We start from the raw sequence: 10,792 nt of genomic DNA, 5'->3' as shown, positions 1-10,792 counted from the left end.
TGGATGGATTTTAACATCGTAGCTGTCACTGTCTTTATTTACTTGATATGGTGTGTGTGGACTCTTACTTGGTCACACTATAATCTTGGTTACCGAGCTGCATCCATAGATAGATAACTTTAACCAGGGAAGAAAGAATTGCACGTGGTGGCCTGCAAACACATTATAAATGATGTAATATGAAATGTGTGTAGAAGTGTGTACATATGAATACATAAATCTAAAATCCCACAGTTACACGAGTCAAGAACAAGCAGACGTGTTAAGAAACACTGTTTGTGAATAACATCTAACAGAAACTTGAATGTTGTGCAGCAGCATACTGCAGTGATGACGACTTACACCAAACCATTCTAAATAAAGATTGTGTGCATCACACAGACACGGGTACAAGCTAATAGATTCTTAGTTAACATATGAACAATACTACAATCATTCATACTAGAATATGCCTGAAAGGCAGGAATTGAGGGATCCAGTTCAATGACTTAAAGTAGCTGAGGTGAAGCTTCCTGCTGGCTCCCACCTGGCTGTAATTAACAATGCATCATTTTAAGACACTTCAAATGGGTGTTAAGAAGAAATCTGATGTCTTTAAGACTTCACAATGGAGTAAGCAAAGCAAACGGACATTACACTGTGGGCAAAGAAGGCACCATACTTTTTACTCGATTAAAAGAATTAATCCGTTATCAGAACGAGTGAATGTGCAAACAAACGCAATGTATTTAACCGCTTCTCTGCACCTTTCTTCTCCTGCAGGTGGACTGTCGACCGTATCACCATAACCTTCCTTTTGTCTCTTCTGCATCTCAACTTTACATCAATTGTAAGGAAATATACTTAAGCCTCAACTAAAGATAGAGGCAAAAAATGAACCAGTAAGCATTTTCACAATCTCTGTAGTGTCTGGATGTAGGCAGGCAGAGATAGTAGACCTGCTACTAAGGGAGTTTTAAATTAAGCCTGCAGATTGTGTAATATGCTAAGTCAGGAAATTAGCATGCGTGCTTCAATATTTTTGGACTTTTGGGAGACGAGTTTTTAAGTGGATGGCCTTTTGCTTGGAAACATCCACAGAAACCACAAAATGGTACCAGAGAGATTAGTCTTTCTCCGAAGTGAAGCCAATAGAAAACCCATTAGTTTGAGCTGATCTGGAAATTATATGGAATTGATCCTGGGGTAAGAACAGTTTTTCATGCTCAATACTTCCCATTGATTCACCCTGCCATAATTACAAATGAAAATCATTACGTCTCCAAGTTGTATTTTGTTAGTGTCTGATGTGAGGCTACACGAGGAGAGCAAGCGGTCTTATTTTCTTGCTCTTACTCTTGCGTCTGCACGGGGATGGATGTTCATACATATGAATACGCGTCTCTGTATTATTAACAGTGAAATCTGGACCGAGGTGGGATGCGGTTCATCCTTTGTTTGGCTATTAAAAGTTGAAGCCAAGGGCTTGCGGAGCACCGCATGAGAGTCGTCTCTGCATTTAATCCCACAGCTGTTACGCATCCATCCTTACACTTTGTGCTGATGTCGTGTGTGGAGTGGGCGGAGGACATTTATGTGGCTTTTTGACAGTAACTCACCAAAAAGTAGCAACCGCAAACAAATTCCAGACAGGTATTGTTCACTGTGTTTCCAAACAGTGTGAATCACCAGCTTGCTACAGCTCAATCTCCTACCACCCACAGAGTCCTGGATGGTGCCTCATCATCATTTGAGTCCGTGGGTAGGGAAGTTTATTGCAGAACACCTCAGCGTTTCAGGAAATCCATCCGCCCACCCAGTCCTCCCATCCCACGCCGGTCCTTCCCCCCACCAGCACCGAGACAGGTGTCTTATCTCCATCGCGCAGCACAAGCACAGCCAATCTTCCAGGAAGATGGCGACCGCAATGTGACAAATCCATCTGTCCTGGTTTGAATTTGTATGCTAATTTGAAGTAATAGCCCCTCTGGTGACAGTGCAAGGGAACAATTCAATCACGCCATCTATGACAGTTGCTTTCCAAGCCTTCTCTGTGATACAGGGAGTATATGCACGTACCGCCGGGTTAGGGCTTGATAGATTGGTTATGTAGGGGAGACGTGGCATGTAGACTGCATGTTTAAAAATGGCCTGCCAGTTTCGGACCACTCACGCAACTACCGAAGGCACCTGTGCAGAAACGTGCAGCCGCCACCTGTGGGCAGAGGGGGAGTGGGGGAGGCGACAAAATTTAACCTCATTTATTCCCCCACAACGCTGGTTGCCGCCCTGAACTTTCACCCAGTTTTGCTGCCGCAGCCTCTGTGAGAGATGTGTGAATGATAGAAGTATCCCCACATAAGATCACACCAACACAATTGTTACATTGTCACACTGAATTATCGCAGACTGCTGATTTGATTCAGTGAAAAGCTTTTATGTGTCACTGGGCAAGACGAAGAAACAAGTTGAAAGAACACAGAGGATCGAGGCACAAGTATAGGAACAAACCGAGCTGCGCCTCACTCTCAGAGGGAAGCCGGATGCTATTTGTGATTTCTCTCGTGTTGCGGCACTCCACCGCACCATACGAATGTATAGGGCTCCATAATCTTTAAATTAATCTACAGCACAGGACAGATTATGGCTGATGGTGACAGATAAGGCTAAAGAACAAGCTGCCATTCGTTTTGCTTGCATCATTCTTTTTCTTTGCCTCCAGATCAGAGACTGCTTTCCTTCGAGACACCGAGTTGGTTTGCCAGAATCCCGCCCATTCCAACCCCCGACTTCAGCGCAAGTGTCACGGAAAGATCAAAATCTTGCTAAATTCTTTATTTTAAGTTTTTTTTTCCCGAACACAGAGGATTGTAATGTGTTTTATCATAATGTATGATGTTGACACCACTCGCAAGCCTCACGGCAATGAGCTAGATGAAACGCGAAGGCTGGGTTACGGCCAGTCACTGTAGCAAACATTCGCTGTCTTTCTCCCACTCTCTGCCGCAGTGAATTCTTGACAATTTCTGCATAGGAAAGAGAATATGCAACACTGTGCCAATTGACCATACTTCAAAAGGGTGCAGATCACGCATCTTGATCAAACGAAGAGGCCGGCGAAGAAGACTGACGCTCGAAAGGCCCGTCTGACTGCATGGGTCTCATATCACAATAAATGGTGTGCTAAAAGACAGTTCTTCAAATGAGCCGTTAGCAGCAAAATGAGAGATTGTCCGTGCTCAGCATGGCTGCTGGCTGATGGTTTGATGTGCAGTTAGGAATTTAGTCTAAAGCTGTAATTTCACTTTAATTGGGAGGCCTTTAATCAGTCATAATGGGCTTGATTCAGTCTGACGCCTCTATCTGTGACTTACAAAATGATAAAGCACATTGAAGAACACATGGAGAGCAGGGTTGTGAAGATTGAAATGCAGAAAAAAAGGGTTTTTAAAACAGAAATTTTAATATCTCAATCCACCTACACTAATCTTAGTCATGAAAGACAAGTGATGTGTCTAGAGTTGTTTAGCAGGTTTACATACAGGAACACTTACTTCCCCCTTGTTGCATTGTCTAGATATATTGTGTAGCCCCATGGAGGCTCTGGAGTTATGAGTCAACCCTCCAGGATTTTCAAAGGAACATAAACTATTTTGAGGTGTAGTAACACCAGCAGCAACGTCATGATTTCACTTTAAACTTTAGTAAGACAGTATAAACACTACAGTGAGTTAATAAATCTTAAGATGTTCAGTAAAAACCTACAATTTTCCTTTAAAATGTCAAATTACATTTTTTGTTTTGTAAGTATGTGTATTATGTATGTAAATGTAAGTAGTTTAGCCATATTTTTTGTATAAGTTGACAAATTATTAAATATGTGGAGTAATTGCATGTGTATTTTGATTACAAGGCAATTCAAGCACTCATTATCTCATGATCTGGGAATAAATGAATTAATCTGCGGTTATATGTTCATCTGGTGCCATGTGCTGTTACATTTTGTACATAAGTTCTGTGAGACAAATATGGTGTACAGATGCTTTCAAGAGTTGACAGAAAGCTTCAGCAAGAACTTACTTTTGTTTACAGTAAAGGCCCATTTTACCTCTGCAGTTGTTTTGGCTTATTCCGAATGATTAAACCTCTGCCAAGGCTGAAGCTAGGCCAAGCTACGCCGGAAAATGGGAACTATGTGCTGTCAGCAGTCTTTGTGAATATATAGGACAAATAGTAAAGGTGGAGGTTGCCTCACACTAACAGGCACAAGAAAACTAACAGGAGAGCGAGAGAGATGTCAATCAACTCAGTACACAGGCCCACACAGATCTGAGGAGACACACGGTACACTCAAACACCTGTGTGGGTGCACTGTGGGTTTGAAAGTTTGCATGCCTTTTACATTTTAGCATTAGTTAGAACACAGAATCGAAAAAGAAAAAGCCCCATTTTGGATACATATTTTGGACAGAATGTAAGCTGGTGTTTTGTGGGATGAAATATCTTTAGTCAAGATAAATCCCAAATAGAGATCAGGATACATGTAGGCCAAGGCTAAGTACTGAACTCGTGTATTATGTCCTACAATATTTGTGCACCTTTTGACAGAACTGAGTCTGTTTTAAAAGAAGCAAAGGCGACAGTGACTTCTACGTGTTTCTTTCATGCACTGCCTACATCACCCCCCTATATTTTATGCAAAAAAGTCTGCTATTTTTGGATACATTTAAAGCATATGAAACACTGAGAAAAATCCATTTTGCACACAGACATTCATCTTTGGGTTTGGGGGACTAGTTGTGCTAGTACAGTAGGCTATGTTACAGTCAAAAAAAAAAAAAGTTTGTGCACACCGGACAGGTCAGGTAACTGGACAAGCCAACACAGAGACAGCCAATCACTCACCCAATTTAGAATCCCCAATTACCGGTAACTTAATCCCACTAACTGTATGTTTAGACTGTGGGGGGAAGCCAGTGTATCTGAAGAGAACATGCAAACGCCACACAGAAAAGGCCCAGTCAGACAGTGGATTCAAACCCAGTATCTTCTTGCTATTAGGCAGCAGCGCTAACCACTGCACAACTGTGCTGACCTGAGTGGCACAAAGTTACCAAAGTTAATCAAATCTGATAGTCAGCACATGTGCTTTTTGTGTTTACAAGTTTCCAAATTGTCTGTATAAGACTACAAATTGTTAAACCCATTAGAGACTAAATCACAGACAGCTCAGTTAAACTGGGAGAGAAGAGAAGTTATCAATACTTTTAAATGTACAAGATATTTATAGTGTGGTGATACCAATGTTACAACAAGGAGTGACTATGTATTTTACACTTAAATGTATTTCAAGACGTGGACAAGTTTCTGCATTTATTTTCATTATTTACATTTATTTTCAGTCAAATAAAATTACAAATACAATGAATTGCACGGCTGTTCACTGGTAATGGTCAGGAATCCGGTTGTTCAGTCTGACGTCACTAGCCGTGTCTGGGCCTAAACTCCGCTGCAGGTCCATATATCAAACGATCACTATGGCATTACTGAGAGTTGAAAAACTGTCTAAAGTCTTTCATCTTTAATAAAATGATCAGCGTTCTGCTCTACCAGGTGTAACAATTGAGTTTAACATCCAGGCATCCATGAAAACCGAATTTATGACATTTAACGGAGTTAGAAGTTAGCAGGAAGTTAGCTCGCTAGCTTCTATCTAAATACAATATAGCATGTCCTGACTGCAGGGTTTTGGAAACAAATTAAAACGTACAGCTTTGTTATCACTTCCAACATAAATGAAGACAGAAAACTAAAAAGCAGTGACGTTTGTAGGGTTACTGAAGTTGGGCTAGCTGGTATATAATGATGTGCTACGTGACCACTAGCGACACAGCTATGTTAGCATAATATAAACAAGCTAACTTTTTTTTACGTGAGTGTTCTCTGTGGTCAGGAACAAATGTAATCGCATGGCAGGATGCTGTAAAAGGACCAAACTTCAGCCAGGAGAACAACTGAGATAATCCATCCACAATACGAGGTTAGTCATTCATATACTGCTGCATGGGCTGGGCTGTAGTTACATCCTAAGGTTTTAAAAACTGAGCTTAAATAAATGATTAGCGGCAATAAAAGCCGAGGGAGGTCAACAGGGATCACTGACTGTTTTAGGAGCTTTTTGAGATCAAATAGAAGAAAATACATAACATTAAACATGTTAACAACACAAAAGCCATATTAAACGCAGACTACTTTTTTTTTTTTTTTTTTTTTTGGAATACGTTTTATTGACAAAGCACAAAATACAGATATACAAATACAAAATAGCAAACACAATGTCAGGGGGTTCGTATAAAAAAGCAAAATAGACAGTCTATTATAGAATCACATGATATTGAACAGGGAACATAGGTTTATGGTTTTGACAGCTTTTTGACTTTGAGAATGTTGTATGGTTTTAACATATTGTTTGGTTTCATTTAAAAAGCACCGAAAGGATGGTTTTGTGTTAGAAAATTTCGACTTATGTATATGAAATTTAGCCAATAATATCAATAAATTAATCAAATAAAATTCGTTTGCCCTGTGCATGGGGTACTTAAAGAAACCAAACAATATTTTCTCGTAACAAAGAGAGAACTCAGAAAAGATAAAGGAAACAACAAAAACACAAAATTCTTGCCAGAAAAGAGTCGTGTATAAGCATGACCAAAATAAATGAGAAATATCTTCCTTCACACAATTACAAAATGTACAGTTAACATCAATGTCCTTTTTATAACGTACAAGAAAAGACCTAGTTGGGTAAAAACGATGAATAACTTTAAAAGATATTTCCTTTACTTTGTTATTTAATAGAAATTTCGACGGTAAGGTCCAAATCTTCTCCCATTCCAGGTCCTGGTATAAGTTATTCCAGTAGGCGACAGCTGTTGGGACACAAATTCTGTCTTTTTGAAACAGAGTTCGTATTTCACAGTTGTTTTTCCTCCTTACAGAGGGGAAACACACCTGACCGATATAAGTAACAGCAGGATCCAGTGGTAAAGGGGTCAAATTAAACGCAGACTACTTTAGGCCCGGAAGTAGGATTTGTCGCGTCATCACTGAACAACCGGATAGGGGGTTCATGAGATGTGGTTGCTGGTAGATAGCAACTATCATATAAACATAAACCTGTGGGGTCTGGAGGTGGACACATGAAAGTTTTATATGTAAAACTTTATATTTAGCAATGTATTTTAAATATAACACAGGATTCTGTGTCAGTTACTACAAAAATAGCCCTTTGAAATCAGATGACTTTGCTTATACATGCCATACACCCCACCCTTATTCTTGGTACCCCATTTGTAAAAATCCTGGAAAAACCCTTGTACAGGTGCTAGCTTTTTGGCATACATATTAAGTGTTCACGAGGACATAAAAACTATTTAAAAGTTTTCTAATTCTTCAAACTTCCCTAAAGTGTTTTTTCTACCGGCATGTTTACCGTTTTCATGTCACTGTTTTCATAATGCCCCGGGTTTCATTAGCTGGGAAAGGAATTTTTGTTTAAAAAAAAAAGACGTAAAAACAAAAAGCAGTTTTCTTATTTTGCTCACCGTGACCGAAAGAGAAACAGCTAACGACCACACTCCAGGCATCCAGTCGTTTCTCTGCCTTGTTATTTAAAGTATTTTTCATCGCTTTCGTCGGTAGCCACCGTTGACCCTGACACCTGAAGGCGGTGGGATGCACCCCGACACATCCCACTTTGGTTTTTTGGAGACGACGGCCACGTGACCGAGGTAACGGCAGCATCCGCGCGCACACCGCCGCTGTTCGTTTGATAGCATCCACGGCGCCGGACGGAGAAGAGAGCGGGACAGAGAGAGAGAGAGAGAAAGAGAGGGAGATAGGAAGAAGCAGTCGTCGAGGGAAGACTTGAACAAAATCTCCGTCTTGCTGACTCCTTCACCAGACGCGGCGGGCACACCATGGACGGCTATGGCCGGACCGAAGATGAGCTGTTCTCCTCCTGCCTCGTGAACCTCACCTGGGAGACGTGCTACGAGCAGGTAGGACAGGTCCCTCTCCGCGGGAGAGAACAGCGTCGTTGTTTCCGCTGCTGTGATTTAAAATGGCACAAATATATATATATAGAGATATGTAAGTGTTTAAAGGGGGAGTTTAAAGGGCTGGTTTTTAATGACTGACTCAGCACGTGAGGTGAGAGCAGGTACAACTTCACAAACTTGGGGGTTTTGTGTTTTGCCAGCAGGGTCACACGAATACTTTCCTCAACTTCCCTTAAGCTTTCTGTTACTCAAACATTCTGCCTTTAAAATCAATAATGGATGAACCTAGTAGACAAAATAAATCTTATGCCGGGAATGTTATCAATAAATTAGAGGTAAACACACACACACACGCCATTATTCCTTTGAAGTATCTGAGAGACACGATCTTTTTGGTGTTATGAGTGAAGCTTTTTCAAACAGAGATCATAAGACACCGGCTTCTTACTAAAGATACCTGTGTACCTGAGACCCGTGGGTTGCCATGTGGGTCTGGAAATCAGGTAAGGCAGACTGAGATTGGAGTGAGTGTTGTTGTTGTTGCTGATGCTGAGCACTTTGATCCTGGAGTGTCGGGCCTGTTTCTCACACAGCAGAGAAGCACTGGTGTCTGTTTGGAGATAATTACCTAATTCATCCTCCCTCTTCCCTCAAGCTCAATCAGTTTTGCTTTTTAAAAACACACTTATCGTGCTATATGAAATCCCTCTTAATTCTCACATTCTAATTTGAGGGAGGAATGCGTGCGGCTAAAGTCATCTGCCACAAGAATGCCAATGAAATCATTCTCTATGAATGCTAAGAGGGCTCCCAGCTATTTAGCAGTTTATGCTCAATGATTGATGCCAAAATATTTGTACAGTGATTTTTATGGTAATTTACTTGAATGCCACCGTGAGAGCTCGGGATATATACGCGGGGAATTTATTTTTCTGTTATCAGTATCCAGGTTGCAATACAGAAGAGGAGGACACTTAAACAATCAATCTCCTGTGGTTTAGTGGGCTAGCATTTTGAATTACAAGTAATCGCAAATTAAAGAGGATTAGGCTCTTAAAGCCTGAGCTCCTGATTGGCCGTGCCGAGTGTCATATTGTAACAGTTATTTAGGCACAAGAAACAAAAGCCACCCCAAAAACATGACTCAGAAGTGCAAAGTCACTGTGAATGGCATTTTAAATGTGCAACAATTAAGCCTCGGCTGCAAAGTGGATTTCGGCACATCAGTCGAGTGCAAGCGCATTTACAAATTTAAGACACTGAAATCCACAGCAGAGAACTGACTTAGCGTTGTAGACTTCTGCTGCATTTGCATCAGTCTTCAGGGTTGGAAAGTTTAGAACTTTACGTCGCTGTTGTTCAAGGCTGAAACTGCAGACTGAAGGTAGTTCAGCTGAAAATATCGAGAGAAAAAAAGGCCATTACCTAGGTTTATTTTTCTTACACCTGCTAAAACGAACAGTTGATAAACTGATCAGCAGAAAATTAGTTTTTAAGTCTTTTTTTGTAATCAGTTCATCTTTCAAACACTGTCGCTCAGTCGATCGTTTTTACTTTTACACGTCACTTCAGATTTGCTGTCTTTGGGGGTTTGGAAATCTGGTCTGAAAATATAAGAAATCTAAGTTCACTTGGATGGATTCTTGTTTTTCTAGAGTGGGTGGTTCTGCTGTGTGGCTTAGGAGGTAGAGCAGGTCATCTACCAGACACATGGTTGGTGGTTTGATCCCTGGCTGTTCCTGTCTTAGGCAAGATACTGAACCCCAAGCTCCTCCTGATACCAGAGTAGAAAAGCACTATATAAGCCTAACCCATGTATCAGTTTGCATATCCTATTGGTCAGTAGTGGCCTGTACATTGGTATATGCTTATATTTTTTTAATATAATCTTTATATTTACAGAAAATCAAGATGTAGTCAGTACTTTTGGCTGTTTTTACACCAGCCATCCTTCCTGACAGGACCCTCCCGTTTTATCCAGGGTTGGGATCCGGTCTAGGTGTACACTTGTGCCCCCAGTGCATCTGCTCCCCAGTCTTGAACTGGGGATCTTTTGCACACAAGCGAAAAGTGTTAACCTCTGTAAAGCAGAGCTGCTATAATACTGGAAAAGGTGCTGGGGTATTTCAGAAATCATTTCATAATTTTCCCAGCCTGGCAGCATGTGTAGCAGAGTAGCATCACAGCTGAGCGGACGATGGGTCGAGATCTAATTTGGCAAATATATTGTTGATGAGTTAAACAATGTCTCCATCATTTTCTGTTTTTAATTGATCTGACATCCAGCGGGTAGCGCTGAGTATTTGATTTGGCAGATTTTTACGCTGGATGCCCAGCCTCATGCAACCCCTGGGGGATTTGTGCCTCCTCCTGGGATCAAACCAGGGGTCTTGCTTGTTAGGCCAATATGAAAACCACTACACTATGGAGATCTGTAATGAGCATATTTCTCCTTTCAGACTGGCTGATATTAGATTAACAGACAACACAACTGAAGCTTTAATCCACAGCGAAAAGGTTGGACTATTAGCCCTACATTCCCGTTCCTATATGAAGAGTTAACATAAAATGGTCTTCCTCAAATGCTTTCACATATTTTCCCAAATCAGCCTGGCACAGTCTGTATGCTTCCCATGAAAAATCTTTAATAAGTATCTTCCTGGAAGCAGGTCATCTGCTCAGCCACCACGTTGTTAGCCATGCACATATATCCTCTCTCGCCCTCCCCAAGTCCTAGGGCGGGTGGGTAAATA

The 10,792-nt window shown here is 41.1% G+C and overlaps 1 protein-coding gene across 4 annotated transcripts in view; it reads left to right on the top strand.

Moving 5' to 3' along the window:
- Positions 1–7,703: 7,703 nt before the first annotated feature.
- Positions 7,704–10,792, top strand: part of ppargc1a (peroxisome proliferator-activated receptor gamma, coactivator 1 alpha) — a 309,088-nt gene continuing 305,999 nt past the window's right edge. For 2 of the 4 annotated variants that reach the window (XM_085451454.1, XM_085451453.1), the window contains exon 1: positions 7,716–8,039. In XM_085451454.1, coding sequence (XP_085307580.1) covers positions 7,959–8,039 — 81 coding nt within the window. In that variant the 5' untranslated portion in view covers positions 7,716–7,958. Of the gene's footprint in view, positions 8,040–10,792 lie in introns of all 4 variants that reach the window. The other 2 variants (XM_085451449.1, XM_085451452.1) reach the window with 2 other exon arrangements.

This window comes from Copadichromis virginalis, linkage group LG3 (assembly GCF_057382275.1).
Source record: "Copadichromis virginalis isolate Kocher_CV1m ecotype Utaka linkage group LG3, C_Virginalis_male_GT1.1, whole genome shotgun sequence".
Classification (NCBI taxonomy): Eukaryota; Metazoa; Chordata; class Actinopteri; order Cichliformes; family Cichlidae; genus Copadichromis; species Copadichromis virginalis.
This window is presented reverse-complemented; position numbering and strand designations above follow the sequence as displayed.